The sequence below is a fragment of the Salvelinus fontinalis genome, chromosome 4 (genome assembly GCF_029448725.1).
Source record: "Salvelinus fontinalis isolate EN_2023a chromosome 4, ASM2944872v1, whole genome shotgun sequence".
Lineage (NCBI taxonomy): Eukaryota > Metazoa > Chordata > Actinopteri > Salmoniformes > Salmonidae > Salvelinus > Salvelinus fontinalis.
In genome coordinates this window covers 84193851-84211941 of record NC_074668.1, presented here as the reverse complement: position 1 = coordinate 84211941, position 18091 = coordinate 84193851, and the positions used below count along the sequence as shown (strand labels likewise).

Sequence of the window (18091 nt, the reverse complement as noted above, 5' to 3'; positions counted from 1 at the left end):
CAAAATGGAGGGATGATGTGAGAATAAAGACAGAGAGCAGTAAGGAAGCGATTGAGGGAGAAGAAGGTGGAAGGGCTAAGAGGAGTGATGCAGGGTTATAGTAACTAGTTGGGGAATGAAGAGCAAGGTCAGACTACCGGGCATGACGACTCCCTGCTGTCCCCAGTCCGCCTGGCCTTGCTGCTATTCCAGTTTCAACTGTTCTGCCTGCGGTTACGGAACCCCTACCTGTCCCAGACCTGCTGTTTTCAACTCTTAATGATCGGCTATGAAAAGCCAACAGATTTATTCCTGTTTATTATTTGACCATGCTTGTCATTTATGAACATTTTGAAAATCTTGGCTCTCTCTAATTTTCTCCTTCTCTCTTTCTTTCTCTCGGAGGACCTGAGCCCTGGGACCATACGTCGGGACTGCCGGGCGTGGTGGCTCCTTGCTGTCCCCAGTCCGCCTGGCCTTGCTGCTGTTCCGGTTTCAGCTGTTCTGCCTGCGGTTATGGAACCGCCACCTGTCCCAGACCTGTTGTTTTTCAACTCTTAATGATCGGCTATTAAAAGCCAACTGAAAATTATCCATGATTATTATTTGACCATGCTTGTCACTTATGAACATTTTTGAACATCTTGGCATAGTTCTGTTATAATCTCCACCCGGCACAGCCAGAAGAGGACTGGCCACCCCTCATAGCCTGGTTCTTCTCTAGGTTTCTTCCTAGGTTTTGGCCTTTCTAGGGAGTTCTTCCTAGCCACCGTGCTTCTACACCTGCATTCTAGCTGTTTGGGGTTTTAGGCTGGGTCTCTGTACAGCACTTCGAGATATTAGCTGATGTACGAAGGGCTATATAAAATAAACTTGATTGATTGATTGATTGGTTAGTGAAGAGGAGACAAGAGGAGTAGTGAGAAAGGATGAGCTGTGACGAGGGTTGTAGGACAGAGAGAACAAGAGGAGTAGTGAGAAGGGATGAGCTGTGACGAGGGTTGTAGGACAGAGAGAACAAGAGGAGAAGTGAGAAGGGATGAGCTGGGACGAGGGTTGTAGGACAGAGAGGACAAGAGGAGAAGTGAGAAGGGATGAGCTGTGACGAGGGTTGTAGGACAGAGAGGACAAGAGGAGTAGTGAGAAGGGATGAGCTGTGACGAGGGTTGTAGGACAGAGAGGACAAGAGGAGAAGTGAGAAGGGATGAGCTGTGACGAGGGTTGTAGGACAGAGAGGACAAGAGGAGTAGTGAGGAGGGATGAGCTGGGACGAGGGTTGTAGGACAGAGAGGACACACCATGGAGGGATATGCAGATAGCAGGACTATGCTGGAGAGACAGACAAGTATTGGTTCAGATTCAGGGGTCTTACGTCCACGTCGTCACAGAGCAGGGATCCAGAGCCGTACTGTAGGCGGCACTGGTGGGCAGCACTGTACAGGACCCCGGGGGGAACAGAGTTCAGATCCAGCACGTCCCGCACGGGGGGGTCATCCAGGCACCAGCCCCAGCCTCGACTGAGGAGGAGAACCACAACAACAGGGTGGTCAGACACATGCATTATAGTGAAACATGCACACATCGAGATCCTGAAAAGGTGTGTTATTAAATGGATCGTTTGGGATTTTGGCAATGAGCCCGTTATCTACTTCCCCAGATCAGATGAACTCATGGATACCATTTTTATGACTCTGCGTCCAGTATGAAGGAAGTTAAGAGGCAGTTTCGCGAGCCAATGCAAACTAGCTTAGTGAAAAGACTGGAAGCATGGCTAAGCTAGTGATAACATTAGTTAGCATTGGCTAGTGAAAGTACCTCTTAACTTCCTTCATACTAGACAGACATACAAATGGTATCCAAGACTTCATTGGACTCTGGTAAAATAGATAACAGGCTTCATTATCAGTCCTCTTGTTTTGGAACTCCCAAGTGGCGCAGCGGTCTAAGGTGCTGCATCTCAGTGCTAGAGTTGTCACTACAGACACCGGTTCAATTCCAGGCTGTATCACAACCGACCGTGATGGGCAGTCCCATATGGCGGCGCACAATTGGCCCAGCGTCGTCCGGGTTAGGGTTTGGTCGGGGTAGGCCATCATTGTAAATAATAATATTTTCTTAACAAACTTGCCTAGTTAAAACTTCTTATGGCTGCAAGGGGCAGTATTGAGTAGCCTGATAAATGTGTCCATTTCAAACGGCCTCGTACTCAATTCTTGCTCGTACAATATGCATATTATTATTACTATTGGATAGAAAACACTCTCTAGTTTCTAAAACCGTTTGAATTATTTCTCTGAGTGAAACAGAACTCATTCTGCAGCACTTTTCCTGACCCGGAAGTTCAAAGTCTGAAATCGATGCTCTCTTCCTCTTCCTGCCTATAAATGGGCACAAGAGCTATTAGTAAACATGCACGTCATACACCTTCCTCTGGGTGTCAAGAAGGCTGTGAGAGAAGAAATGAGGTGATTATCTCGATCTGGGATGGAATAAATCCTCTTGGAATGACGTGTACAGCATTTCCGGTACTCTGAAGAACGCGATTTGGACAATGGGGTTGCCTTTTGTTTTGCTGACGTTATAGGCGACTATTATTTCCGGCTTTGATTTTATTTGATACATGTCACCATATCATCGTAAAGTATGTTTTTTCAATATAGTTTCATCAGATTATTGAAATCTTTTCGGGAGTTTTGCCGTGTTCCGTTCTCTTCCATTTGTTTACATGGAGAGATCCGTGCAACCCGGCTAGCGCGCTTGCTAAATGGAGAGAGAAAGTTGCCATTCTGAATCCAAACAACGACTCATCTGGACAAAGGACACCTTGTTCAACATTCTGATGAAAGATCAGCAAAAGTAAGACCCATTTTAAGATGTTGTTTCATATATCTGTCGTAGTCGCCGGCGCCCAAGTGTTTCTGACTATTGTGCTAAGCTAATATAACGCTACATTTTGTTTTCGCTGTAAAACACTTAATAAATCAGAAATATTGTCTGGCATCACAAGATGCCTGTCTTTCATTTGCTGTACACTATGTATTTTTCAGAAATGTTTAATGATGAGTAATTAGCTATTTGATGTTGGTGTCTGTAAATATTATGGCTGCTTTCGGTGCAATTTCTGAATGTAGCTGCAATGTAAACTATGATTTATACCTGAAATATGCATATTTTTCGAAAAAAACATATGCTATACAATAAATATGTTATCAGACTGTCATCTGATGAGGTTGTTTCTTGGTTAGTGGCTATTTATATCTTTATTTGGCCGAATTTGTGATAGCTACTGATGGAGTCAAAAACTGATGGAGTCTTTTGCTAACGTGGTTAGCTAATAGATTTACATATTTTGTCTTCCCTGTAAAACATTTAAAAAAATCGGACATGTTGGCTGGATTCACGAGATGTGTACCTTTCATATGCTGTATTGGACTTGTTAATGTGTGAAAGTTAAATATTAAAAAAAAAAAATCTTTTGAATTTCGCGCCCTGCACTAGAAGTGGCTGTTGTCATAAATGTACCGACGTCGGGCTTGCACGCCAAACAGGTTAAATAAAGGATAAATAAAATGGCCAAATCCCAAACTATCCCTTTAAGGCTGGAACAACATAGTGGGGGGCTTAAATATGAATGAGCCTAATTCTAATGGGCCATATATTTCATAGTTGCCAGGGCTGTATGTGACTGAGTAGACAGTGACGGCGTTGATAAGGTCTCCATGTAGAAAAGCTGACAGGGTGCTAACAGAGTTTAGAGAGCTGTCTGCATGACACAGAATCAAACAGTCAAACCAGTCGTTAGAAGTCAACTCCAGCTTAGTCAAAATGCCAAGCTGTAACCACATGAATACAGCAGCCATTCTATCACATGAACAAAAAGATCAATGAGTCAAATCCCTCTTTTATGGGGATCCAATCTATCTCCAGAAGGGACATTTACAAATCCTAGTATTGGAACAGTATTAATTCAAGTGATTGATTTTATATTAGTATGCATCATTTCTGCCCGGGCACACTTTGAAGATGCTGTAATGGTCCACATCTGCCAACAAAACGAGCAATGATTAGAAAAGTCTGACAATCAGGGACTGATTTAGACTTGGGACACCAGGTGGGTGCAATTCATTATCAGGTACAGTAGAACAGAGAACCAGCAGGCTCCGGACCTCATAAGGTAAGAGTTGAATATCTCTGGTGTTGGATATAGGCAACTCCAAAAGCATGCAAAGGTTGTGAAATATGAACACCAGAATCAGAAGCTTTTGAAAATCTAGATTGTTATTATTTTCTATGGGTAACATGATGATACTCTCAATGTAAGACCCTACGTCTGCTCCGTGACAACGCAGATTAGGAAAGAGATCAACAAAGCATGGGCGTTATACACTCCAAACAGCCTACCCGTTTTAAAATATCACCTTTTTTATATGACAGCAGTTCCACACATTGCCATGATGCAAGTTGTGTGGGAAAAATATTTGTATTTTATTCTGTTATATTTCATTATACTCTTAGCTACAAATAGGCTTAATGTATTTTAGTAGGCTACTCAAACTCTTGCCAACCACACCATTGTATTAGGCCTATGCATCATCTAAGCATGAATTAATGTAATAATGAACACATGTCTGAAAAAAATGGTCTTACCGTGCTTGCATTTAGTGCAGGCTGTGTAACAATCACCTAGTGCAGGCTGTGTAACAATCACTTAGTGCAGGCTGTGTAACAATCACTTAGTGCAGGCTGTGTAACAATCACCTAGTGCAGGCTGTGTAACAATCACTTAGTGCAGGCTGTGTAACAATCACTTAGTGCAGGCTGTGTAACATTCCCTTAGTGCAGGCTGTGTAACATTCCCTTAGTGCAGGCTGTGTAACATTCCCTTAGTGCAGGCTGTGTAACATTCCCTTAGTGCAGGCTGTGTAACATTCCCTTAGTGCAGGCTGTGTAACATTCCCTTAGTGCAGGCTGTGTAACAATCACTTAGTGCAGGCTGTGTAACAATCACTTAGTGCAGGCTGTGTAACAATCACTTAGTGCAGGCTGTGTAACATTCCCTTAGTGCAGGCTGTGTAACATTCCCTTAGTGCAGGCTGTGTAACATTCCCTTAGTGCAGGCTGTGTAACATTCCCTTAGTGCAGGCTGTGTAACATTCCCTTAGTGCAGGCTGTGTAACAATCACTTAGTGCAGGCTGTGTAACAATCACTTAGTGCAGGCTGTGTAACAATCACTTAGTGCAGGCTGTGTAACAATCACTTAGTGCAGGCTGTGTAACATTCCCTTAGTGCAGGCTGTGTAACATTCCCTTAGTGCAGGCTGTGTAACATTCCCTTAGTGCAGGCTGTGTAACATTCCCTTAGTGCAGGCTGTGTAACATTCCCTTAGTGCAGGCTGTGTAACATTCCCTTAGTGCAGGCTGTGTAACATTCCCTTAGTGCAGGCTGTGTAATATTCCCTTAGTGCAGGCTGTGTAACATTACCTTAGTGCAGGCTGTGTAACATTCCCTTAGTGCAGGCTGTGTAACATTCCCTTAGTGCAGGCTGTGTAACAATCACTTAGTGCAGGCTGTGTAACAATCACTTAGTGCAGGCTGTGTAACAATCACTTAGTGCAGGCTGTGTAACAATCACTTAGTGCAGGCTGTGTAACATTCCCTTAGTGCAGGCTGTGTAACATTCCCTTAGTGCAGGCTGTGTAACATTCCCTTAGTGCAGGCTGTGTAACATTCCCTTAGTGCAGGCTGTGTAACATTCCCTTAGTGCAGGCTGTGTAACAATCACTTAGTGCAGGCTGTGTAACATTCCCTTAGTGCAGGCTGTGTAATATTCCCTTAGTGCAGGCTGTGTAACATTCCCTTAGTGCAGGCTGTGTAACAATCCCTTAGTGCAGGCTGTGTAACAATCACTTAGTGCAGGCTGTGTAACAATCACTTAGTGCAGGCTGTGTAACAATCTACCGTGTTGATTTCACTCTCGCAGCACCTGTTTCCACAATGGTGCTGTAGCCTGTACCCTTATCCAGGGGTGCAACTTTCCCTGGGGATGAGGAGGACATGTCCCCCCCACATTCTAAAATTGCTTTTGTTTCCCCCCTAGTTTTATCATTGGAATGTGATATAAAACGAGGCAGCGGTGTGCTTTAGGACCACGCGGACACCTCCGAGCGGTCGGGTAGGCTGTTTGGAGTGTTTATCAGACTGGATAAAAAATACAAATAATAAATATACAAACAATAAAAATATTAATAATAATAATTAAAAACATTAGTATTTTTTAAACACAAATAATAATTGTCCCCCCCCATTTCTAAAACCAAAGTTGCACCCCTGCCCTGATCATAACCTTCATTTCTATTTATCCGGAGAGGCCTATGTTAGCCATTTAAGGGTGAACAAGGTTATCCAGGGAAAGTCAACATGTCGGATTCTCACGTGGGAAGAGGGATCATAAGCTCTGCATTTGGACAAATTAGAATGTTTTCACACCACACAAATATTGGACTGTTCCCGGCTCTACACTCTCAATGCGTGGTTGGTAGCCTTATGTCTGCCTCGCTGCTCACATAATGGAATTCACAACACAATGCTACACAACAAGCTCCTGTTTTTTTAAAGTGTATTATCTTGATTTTTAAAAGTGTATTATCTTGATTTTTAAAAGTGTATTATCTTGATTTTTAAAAGTGTATTATCTTGATTTTAAAAGTGTATTATCTTGATTTTTAAAAGTGTATTATCTTGATTTTTAAAAGTGTATTATGTTGATTTAAAATGTTCCAGACCAATGTAATTGTTCTGAACCACGAGCCAACCAATGCGTCGAAAGAATGTTTTCATTTCACCCGCCAGCTGATTTTCTTGCGGCACACCTGAGACTCTCACCTGAGACTCTACTCATGGGCGAGTTCGTTTTGCATGGCTGCCCCGAGTGAGTGGAGAGCCAATGAAATGGTCTAAAAATGTACAAACTCTGCCTACCCGGGCACCGGACCATGCAAAACAAACTCGCCCAATGATTAGCCCAATAGGGTAAATACAGATACTGTAGGCAACCCCATGCTTCAGCCTATTAATTTATAGCGACTATGCAGCATCAGGTGGGCAACAGGAGATAATGCTTACTGCTAATAGCATACCTAATAATATGGACGGTGCGTAGGCTATATGCATGGAGCAAATATGGTAAAATCATTTTAACAAATAATTTGACCAATACATTAGTTGTCTCTCTTTTCTGGAGGTGGAAATTATATTTGATATGGAGTGTGCATTATTATATTTCTTTTCATTCATTTTAGAGTAGAATGTCCTTTTAAAAAGTCACCAGAACAGAGCTTCTCAGTCCAATATAAAAAGTACCCAAAATAGGGGGTGGGTGCGGCGACCTTTCCCCCTACTGCTACAAATGTTTCCAGAGGAAACACTGGACAGGAGGAAGACTCATTACTATCTGCCCACTCATTACTATCTGCCCACAAATGTGGGCAGATAGTTTTAGGTACAGTAGCACATTTCCACAAATCCAACATGCAGCAAAGGGAGAGAGTAGATAAGGACAATAAGGTCACAACTCCACAGCAACAGTATGCCACAGCTGAGCTTTTACAGAACAACACACACTGCTGTTCTCATAAGCAGAAGTCCAGCTGCTTGTCCAATTGACCAAAATATGGTCAATATAACAAGATGCGTGACCCTTGACCAGGCCAAATAAAATAAACTTCTCAGGCAACAGGACTTTCCTGTTTACTTAAAGTATATAAAAAAACACATGATCATAAGTGACTGTGACTGGCGTCTGTTCAACTGCCATCAAGCAACACAAGAACAGATTAGGATGAAGAGATCCTGAGGCGGCCAGAACACAACTCCATCGAGAGGGGGTAAAGGGTTTCAATAAAACTATTGAAGTGTTCAATCAAGACCAGTTATTCTGCTTTCAGTCACACTGACTAGTCTGAAAGGTTTCTGAATAGAGAAAAAGATCATTTCTACCCTTGGCAGGCTACCATGTTGTTTTATTGAATGTTGTTTTCTCTGCATCACAGCCCAGGCCACTGATTCTGACCCAGTAATTGGTGAGGTGTGATCACTGCAGCAAGTGGAACTGCTATCAAGACTCAAATCCTCCCAGCAGGCCTCGTTCTCTCAAGCATGGTCCCAGATCTGTTTGTGCTGTATCGCCGACTTGTATGGTCATTGTCACGCTTTTGCTCAATTGGCAGATGATTTGTTTAAATTATTTTACCATATTGGTCCATGCATATAGCCTATGCACCGTCCATATTATTAGGTATGCTATTCCACAATGACCACAGGAGTTGGCAAGACAGTACAAAGAGATCTAAGACCAGGCTAGTTTCTCTCCTAACAATGTAAAAAGCTGTGTGGAACTCAGTGCGCAAAACTCAACTCTGATGTCCAATTTCATCCCTCAGACACCCCCCAGTCATATTGGAGCCTACTGGAGCACTAGGGTAGTTAAAGTTCACACATTTTATAGCCTGCAGTATAGTGGGTTATTACATTTGAGCCAGACAGATTCAGCAAAGAATGTTTAAACCATTACTTTTACAACTGGTGTCTTTGCAATTAATTTATAAAACTATGGCTAAAGGCCTTTTCAATATCCTGCTTCAGTAAACTCTGTCTGGTCCACTTACGTAGTATTTCACCTGAAATAACCTATTAATATATGTTTGTGATTTCAACTCTAACAAAGATTTTTTGCATTTCTGAAGTAACATTTATACAATGACGCATCTGAAAGTACTGGTCCATTGGTGAGGTGTAGACGCAACATCAATCCAAACCAATAACATGCTATTTTTTTTATACGTCAGTTAAGAACAAATTCTTATTTACAATGACAGCCTAGGAACAGTGGGTTAACTGCCTTGTTCAGGGGCAGAATGACAGATTTAGCAATCGTTTGGTTACTGGCCCAACGCTCTAACCACTACTGCTATAATAGATTATTACATCAGTCATGATAAATACGCTTATACAACTGATTTTGTTGTGACTAGTGATGAATAAAGCTTAACTGGGACTAAGCAATCCATTGGACTTTCTTCTACCTAGCAACAGCCAGATTCACACGCAAAATATGAAAATGATTGATTTCACTATCAGGCAATCAAGAATGGCAACTAGATAGGGTGAATTCCTTCAATACGCTCCATGACACAAATTTCAACATATTCCATAGATTTGACTGAGTTCAAATGTACTTCATTCAATGAACCCCATGCACCCAGTCGAGAAACAAAATGGCCACTTTGAGCTGTGAGCTTGAAAGCTGAAATGATCTGGTAAAATAACATAAAAAAGGTAAAGCTGGTGAGATGGATTACGCCTACAAAGCTCAGGGCCTGTATTCCCAAGTGTCTCAAAATAGGATTGCTGTTCTAGGATCAGGTCCACCCAGTCTTAGTCAGCATTATCTAAAAGGACAAACTGATCGTAGATCAGAACTCCTACTCTGAATCACTTTACGAATACAGGGCCTAGATCATCTGGAGGAGCTATAAGGTGGCGTTGGCCAGCTGCACCTCACAGCTGCAGGAAAAATCACAACATGCCTAGTAATGTAGTTGGGGAGAATTCCACAGAATGCTTTCAGAGCTGAACAAGTGACCCTATATTAGACTTTGGACCACAGTAACGACTACTGAAGACAGACTGAATATCCTGCCACATATGCCAAACACTATCATGATAGAGGAACACATGAAAATAAGTCGGAAACTTTGTGTTTATCTACTGATTCTTAATCAACTGCATACTTTTGTATGTGTGCCTTGTTAAAAATATCAAGTCATCTAAACTAAAGACCATTTAACAGCTAGCTAATGAAATGTATGATAGAAGGCGCTAGCATTTCTGTGTAATGTATATGCTGTGCATCCGATAATGGACAATAGTATAGGGATTTATGGACTAAAAATACCCTAATACTTATTATTTTCCCTGATTCTAAAATGCAAACATTGATTGAACTGGTTTATCCAAGGGCAAAGCTATTCTTTGCAAGTTTAGATGCAGTATTCCAAAAAGGAGGGGAATATTTGACTCAACATCTGTTAACAGCTGCTTAACCTACAGTACATGACTTCTTCTTCAATGAGACTTCAATAGCCAGGAGTTTAATGATGCATACATATAATGATGACGCATTTGGGATGGCATACTATTGACCACTATGCAACAGCAATTAAATTGTTCTCCATGAGTGACTATGGCTGCAGAGGTCCACTGAATAGAGGTTTAGAGGGAGAACTGACATCTGATGCCTTTGTGAAAGAAAAACACATCTGCTGTCCAGGAGAAGTTTACACAGGTTGAAGTGGTGATTTACAAACTCTATTCTTTTCAGAAAATCCACACAACGAATGCTAATATTTTCAATAGTCAAGTCACTAGCTAAAATAAATCAAAATCGATAAGTGTCAACAATACGAATGTCTGAACTTATGTAACACCAGTGAAAACGTCATTCACCTTTCAAACAGTAAAAAAATGGACACACTGCACGGTGCATGTTAATTTACAGCTTAAGTCTTAGAAGTCTTGCCCACTCACAATCAAGCAGAAGGCAATAATTGTCCTCGCTGCAATTTCCAGATTCCTTTTCATTGCAATTACACACATGAAAAGCTTTGGGGCTTTTTTGTAACCCCCGCCTCTCCTTCCAACCTCCAACCCCCCTTCAAACAATCTAGTCTAGACATTGTTGGAGAGCCACTCTCTCTGTCCTCAGCCCATCTGTAGGATAACCATCTGAACCCCATGGCTCAGCCTGCCCTTCCACATTCCACATTTAACTAACACCTACAGCTCAAAGTCAGACAACTGAATAGGACTGAGTAGTGAGCCCTGAGGAATCTCTCTGCCATTAGCCCACAATGGTGCCCTTGTGGTGGGAGCAGGACGAGATGAGAGGAAGAGGAGGGAGGGAAAGATGACAAATGGAGGAAGAGGAGGAGATGGGATGTAAAAAGTATTAGAGGGAGGCAATTTGTGCCCTGCTGGAGGTCATTTTGCAGGGCTCTGGCAGTGCTTCTCCTTGCACAAAGGCGGAGGTAGCGGTCCTGCTGCTGGGTTGTTGCCCTCCTACGGCCTCCTCCACGTCTCCTGATGTACTGGCCTGTCTCCTGGTAGCGCCTCCATGCTCTGGACACTACGCTGACAGACACAGCAAATCTTCTTGCCACAGCTCGCATTGATGTGCCATCCTGGATGAGCTGCACTACCTGAGCCACTTGTGTGGGTTGTAGACTCCGTCTCATGCTACCACTAGAGTGAGAGCACCGCCAGCATTCAAAAGTGACCAAAACATCAGCCAGGAAGCATAGGAACTGAGAAGTGGTCTGTGGTCACCACCTGCAGAATCACTCCTTTATTGGGGGTGTCTTGCTAATTGCCTATAATTTCCACCTTTTGTGTATTCCATTTGCACAACAGCATGTGCAATTTATTGTCAATCAGTGTTGCTTCCTAAGTGGGCAGTTTGATTTCACAGAAGTGTGATTGACTTTGTGTTGTTTAAGTGTTCCCTTTATTTTTTTGAGCAGTGTATATATAAAAATAAAGAGTGAGATGGAGAGAAATTTAGGAAAAGATGAGGAGAGATAGGAGTGGCGTACATGGGCCCATGGCTAGTGCCAGCTGGAAGGAGGGGCTATTACCCTCTCCCATTCAGCAGCAGGACAGAGGGGGAGTACAATGAACCGCCTGATCGCCTGCATGCCAGCTCATTCCCCCTAACCCTGCTCGTACTCTGACAATATGAGCTACCGTTGTGAAACAGTCCTACAGTGGCTTGCGAAATACAGTATTCACCCCTCCTTGGCAAGTTTCCAATTTTTTTGCCTTACAACCTGGAATTAAAATATAATTTTGGGAGGGTTTGTATCATTTGATTTACACAACATGCCTACCACTTTGAAGATGCAAAATATTTTTTATTGTGAAACAAACAAGAAATAACACAAAAAAACTGAAAACTTGAGTGTGCATAATGATTCACCCCACCAAAGTCAAAACTTTGTAGAGCCACCGTTTGCAGCTAATACAACTGCAAGTCTCTGGGGTATGTCTCTATAAGCTTGGCGCATCTAGCCACTGGGATTTTTGCCCATTCTTCAAGGCAAAACTGCTCCAGCTCCTTCAAGTTGGATGGGTTCCGCTGGTGTACAGCAATCTTTAAGTCATACCACAGATTCTCAATTGGATTGAGGTCTGGGCTTTGACTAGGCCATTCTAAAATATTTAAATGTTTCCCCTTAAACCACTTGAGTGTTGCTTTAGCAGTATGCTTATGGTCATTGTCCTGCTCGAAGGTGAACCTCTATCCCAGTCTCAAATCTCTGGAAGACTGAAACAGGTTTCCCATAAGAATTTCCCTGTGGGGCCTCCCGGGTGGCGCAGTGGTCTAGGGCACTGCATCGCAGCGCTAACTGCGCCACCAGAGTCTCTGGGTTCGCGCCCAGGCTCTGTCGCTCTGTCGCGCCCAGCCGGCCGCGACCGGGAGGTCCGTGGGGGACGCACAATTGGCATAGCGTCGTCCGGGGTAGGGAGGGTTTGGCCGGTAGGGATATCCTTGTCTCATCGCGCTCCAGCGACTCCTGTGGCGGGCCGGGCGCAGTGCGCGCCAACCAAGGGGGGCCAGGTACACGGTGTTTCCTCCGACACATTGGTGCGGCTGGCTTCCGGGTTGGAGGCGCGCTGTGTTAAGAAGCAGTACGGCTGGTTGGGTTGTGCTTCGAAGGACGCATGGCTTTCGACCTTCGTCTCTCCCGTGCCCGTACGAGAGTTGTAGCGATGAGACAAGGTAGTAATTACTAGCGATTGGATACCACGAAAATTGGGGAGAAAAATGGGAAGAAAAAAAAAAAAAGAATTTCCCTGTATTTAGCGCCATCCACCATTCCTTCAATTCTGACCAGTTTCCCAGTCCCTGCCAATGAAAAACATCCCAACAGCATGATGCTGCCACCACCATGCTTCACTGTGGGGATGGTGTTCTCGAGGTGATGAGGTGTTGGATTTGCGCCAGACATAGCGTTTTCCTTGATGGCCAAAACGCAAAACTTTTGTCTTATCTGACCACAGTACCTTATTCCATATGTTTGGGGAGTCTCCCACATGCCTTTTGGCGAACACCAAACGTGTTTGCTTATTTTTTTTCTTTAAGCAATGGCTTTTTTCTGTCCACTCTTCTGTAAAGCCCAGCTCTGTGGAGTGTACGGCTTAAAGTGGTCCTATGGACAGAAAGTCCAATCTCCGCTGTGGAGCTTTGCAGCTCCTTCAGGGTTATCTTTGGTCTCTTTATTGCCTCTGATTAATGCCCTCCTTGCCTGGTCCGTAAGTTTTGGTGGGCGGCCCTCTCTTGGCAGGTTTGTTGTGGTGCCATATTCTTTCCATTTTTAAATAATGGACTTATTGGTGCTCCGTGGGATGTTCAAAGTTGCTGATATTTTTTATAACCCAACCCTAATCTGTATGTCACGCCCTGACCTTCGTGAGCCTTTTTATGTCTCTATTTTGGTTTGGTCAGGGTGTGATTTGGGGTGGACATTCTATGTTTTATTTTCTATGTTTTTTGTATTTCTATGTTTTGGCCGGGTATGGTTCTCAATCAGGGACAGCTGTCTATCGTTGTCTCTGATTGGGAACCATACTTAGGTAGACCTTTTTCCCTCCTTTCGTTGTGGGAAGTCAACTTTGTTTGTGGCACAACATGGCCCTTAAGCTTCACGGTTGTTTTGTATTGTTTTTGTCGGCGTCATCCTAATAAAAAGGAATATGTACGCTCACCATGCTGCACCTTGGTCTACTTCTGTTGACGGCCGTGACACTGTACTTCTCCAGAACTTTGTTCCTGACCTGTTTGGAGAGCTCCTTGGTCTTCATGGTGCCACTTGCTTGGTGGTGCACCTTGCTTAGTGGTGTTGCAGACTCTGGGGCCTTTCAGAACAGGTGTATATCTACTGAGATCATGTGACACTTGCACACAGGTGGACTTTATTTAACTAACTATGTGACTTCTGAAAGTAATTGGTTGCACCATATCTTATATATGGGCTTCATAGCAAAGGGGGTGAATACATATGCACGCACCACTTTTCCGGTGGGTTAACTGCCTTGCTCAAGGGCAGAACGGCAGATTTTTACCTTACCAGCTCGGGGATTTGATCCAGCAACCTTTCGGTTACTGGCCCAACGCTCCTACCCGACACAGTCGTGTCCTTGAAAATAACATTCACACACAATGTGAGGTTAAAATGTAATCAGCACAGACCTATGACTGGAAAGGATGTATTATGTACTGAAAGAGACCCTTCATCTTGGTTTACTTGAGGGAAATTAAAGATAAAGGGTTTCTTTCAATACATCATACACCCTTTCCGGTCATAGGTCTGTGCTGATCAAATTTTCACCTCATATTATGTGTGAATGTTATTTTCAAGGACACGACTGTGTCTGCATCTGAATGCAAACCTACTGAAATAACTATACTTCGTCACACCAAAACAACAAGTAGAGCAAAAAGTACAAATGTACAAACAAGTAGAAGGACGAGTGCAACTAAACTTATGACTGCCAACTCTCAAGTGATGGTTTGCCTGCATTAGATAAAGTAGGGGCTATAGCATGTAAATAGGTCATTTCAGCGAAGAAAAATACATACTGAGTCATACATACAGCTTCACTCTGACAAAGAAACAAAAACAAAAGAAAAACAGTCAATGTAGGCTTGGTGGTGCATGTCAGATGCATGCCAATTGATTTAACGTTTGTACGGGTGCAACATTTTCACATGACTTTAAAGTCAAGTAAACAAAGCTAAAACATTAAACCATCGTCATACATTTTACCATACACTCATTTTCCTATTTGTAACCTTTATTTTTTAGTTTATGCCATGTTCACTCAGACAAAGAGAAAACAGGTGCAAGTTCTGTATTGGTGCAAACACTTCTCATGTAAATCTGGACCATGTTTCCAGACATGCTCATTAGTTATCTTTTACACTGGTTTTCTGCCTTTCTTGCTAGTTGGTGCCAGTGCAGCGATCCAAACAATGTTACCAGAGCATTTTGGAGCAAGAGACTAACACTGTAGCAAGCCAATATATGAGAGCACATGCAACCAATCACGTTTTAGGAAAAATGTGGGAGCAAATGCCGTCGTATTTTTTTAGCAGGCATGAAGATAAATCAATTACTCACCCCAGGCCTAGATCCTGGCTAGGTCCACACAAACACACACACCCACTTGGAGGCCAGTCTGAGGCACCCCTCTCCTCACATTTTGTATGGAATGTATAGTAAAGACATTATTTAACTGTCAAATGCATTACCTTTTAATGTGCCATGAACACAACCATGATGTTTTCATTTGTCAAACTAATTAATTTTAAAAAGTAGGTTACCTTCGCATGTTCATCCAAAATAATTCCATCCGAAGAGTGCACTGTGCACCCGCCAACTTTCCTTCAATTCGCAAGTGGCTGAAACTATCTCACTGGAGAAAGAATCTGAGCGAGCGAAATAGCACCCCTCTGTCTTACTACATGTAGCACATGTATCCGATGCAGTCTGGCCAAATTGAGCAATCGGGGGAGACAGGCCTTGGTCAGGGAGGTGACAAAGAACCTGGTGGTCACTCTGACAGAGCTCCAGAGTTCCTCTGTGGAGATGGTAGAACCTTCCAGAAGGACAACCATCTCTGCAACACTCCATCAATCTGGCCATTATGGTTGAGTGGTCAGACAGAAGCCACTCCTCAGTAAAAGGCACATGACCAAAAGGCACCTAAAGACTCTCAGATTATGAGAAACAAGATTCTCTGGTCTGATGAAACCAAGATTGAACTCTTTGGCCTGATTGCCAAGTGTCATGTCTGGAAGACACCTGGCACCATCCCTACTGTGAAGCATGGTGGTGGCAGCATCATGTGGGGGGGGTGTTATGTAGCGGCAGGAACTGGGAGACTAGTCAGGATAGAGGGACAGATGAACGGAGCAAAGTACAGAGAGATCCTTGATGAAAACCTGCGCAGGACCTCAGATTGGGGCGAAGGTTCACCTTTCAAAAAAAAAAGACAAAGACACAGCGTACGATCCTCCTATTAAGCTAATGGAGCTGACAAGAGGTATTTTTCACGCTGCAAAAATCACAAATAAAGCAGAAAGCATGTCATATTTCATGGACACACACCTATGACCGGAAAGGGTGTATGATGTATTGAAATAGATCATTTATCTTAGTTTACTTAGGAACCAAACACGTCTCTGACGCTTGTCTCTGAGTCTCAGATAGATTGGATGGTAGTAAGCAGTGATGAGGTTTTGTCTATTGATCTGTGATTGAAACATTCTAAGTACCATCCACATACAACCCTCTCATATCCAGGCTATTTGGGTAGATGGTCGATTGAAAGTGGATACATCATTGGTGGAACTGCTCAATTTGAAAGCATTAAGCAACATGGAACAAAGAGACCATGGGACAATTAGAATGCATACATAAATCAGTGCACATATCCGGTACATATTCCATTAGGTCCTTATTGGGGAGTAGTTGTATTATGGATTCAAGGGCCATCAGTGGCACAAACAATGAGTGGAATTGTAGAATAGGGAGATAGAGACGGGAAAGAGACAGGTAATGTGGTTTGAAGGGGATGAGGAGAGAAGAGGGAGAGAGAATAAAAGAGAGAAAGACAGATGGAGACATAAAGAGAGGCAGAAAGAGAACAACAGATAGTGAGGAAATGATGTTTGCATTCTGTTTTCTTTGGGAACATTGCATTAACCCTATCTGTTCATTTAAGCCTGATTGAATGACGCATTGTATGGTTTTCTATATACTATCATTTGCATTATCATTACAAAGCGTGAGAGAGAAACAGGGAGACACTTAGACAGAATGATGAGGTCATCAGTGTGGGACAATAGAATTAGGAATTAGAACTCACTCGAGGAAGCGGGTGATATACTGCCGGCTGCAGCGCGACCAGCTGGGGGTGGAGGTGCCATACAGGAGCTGTGGAGACATGATGAAAGGTCTTTTCCCAATCGGCTCACAGTCATTGCCGTTCCCATCATGCTGAATCCCAAAGCTGCGGCATAGAAGCACATCCCACAGAGAGAAGGGAGAGTGAGTGGGCTCTGCATGGACAATTTGACATGTACACAGATATATAGGAAAATATAGACACACACACACACACTACACAGAGACAGCACAGTGAGTGGACAACTATACAATATAATATCCATTCTCAATTATACACTATACACCAACTGGACAAAAAATGAGGAACACATAACTAATGGATTGAAGTGGATTTAACAGGTGATATCAGTAAAGGACCATAGCTTCACCCGGATTCACCTGGTCAACCCACCATCATGGAAAGAACAGGCATTCCTAATATTTTGTCTACTCAATATATACACACACAGCTGATGCAGAGTGTATATTGAGAGGCCACTGCCTAGACAGGCTGCCTAGACACACACTTTAATAAGCACACGTATGCACGTACACATTCACACAGTAGAGAGAGACCAAAGAGACAGACATGTACTGTATACACATCAAATGCTGCCAGAGCCTGCCTTGGAAACCGCACAAAATCCTTTGACAAACATGTCTGGCAGCAGTCTTGGTGTCTTTGTAGTGGGTAGCATAGCCCGCTAAGCTAATGCGACACATTGCTTTCATCAGTCGCCGGACTTCCGGATCTCACACAAGCGTTAACCAACCCAGTCCCATTTACCCCCTATGGCCACTGAGCGGAGTATTTAGAAACCAATCTGAATCACACTAGGGGGCTTAGCAATATATGGCACCACCAACCAATATCACAGCTTCACTCTGTGATGATCTAAAGACTCCAAGACGAGGGCTGAGGCCTCAAAGACTAGGCAAACTCCCTTTTAATTGTATTTACATACCCTGCTGTTGTATGTAGTAAAGGGCCCCTTTCCAACAAATGCCTAAGTCAGTGCTGGTTCAGTTAGAGCTCTTTAAAAAAGAAAGTGGGACACGTATAGAGACATGCTATACATTGACTGGAGTTGACCTCAACTACTAT

At 43.2% G+C, this 18091-nt stretch overlaps 1 protein-coding gene across 1 annotated transcript in view; it reads right to left on the bottom strand.

Moving 5' to 3' along the window:
- Window positions 1-18091, bottom strand: part of LOC129854540 (A disintegrin and metalloproteinase with thrombospondin motifs 7) — a 173900-nt gene that overhangs the window by 116181 nt on the left and 39628 nt on the right. Inside the window, exons 8-9 of the mRNA XM_055921721.1 lie at window positions 16967-17110; window positions 1352-1496 (exon numbers count right to left, since the gene is read on the bottom strand). Coding sequence (XP_055777696.1) covers window positions 1352-1496; window positions 16967-17110 — 289 coding nt within the window. The remainder of the gene's footprint in view (window positions 1-1351; window positions 1497-16966; window positions 17111-18091) is intronic.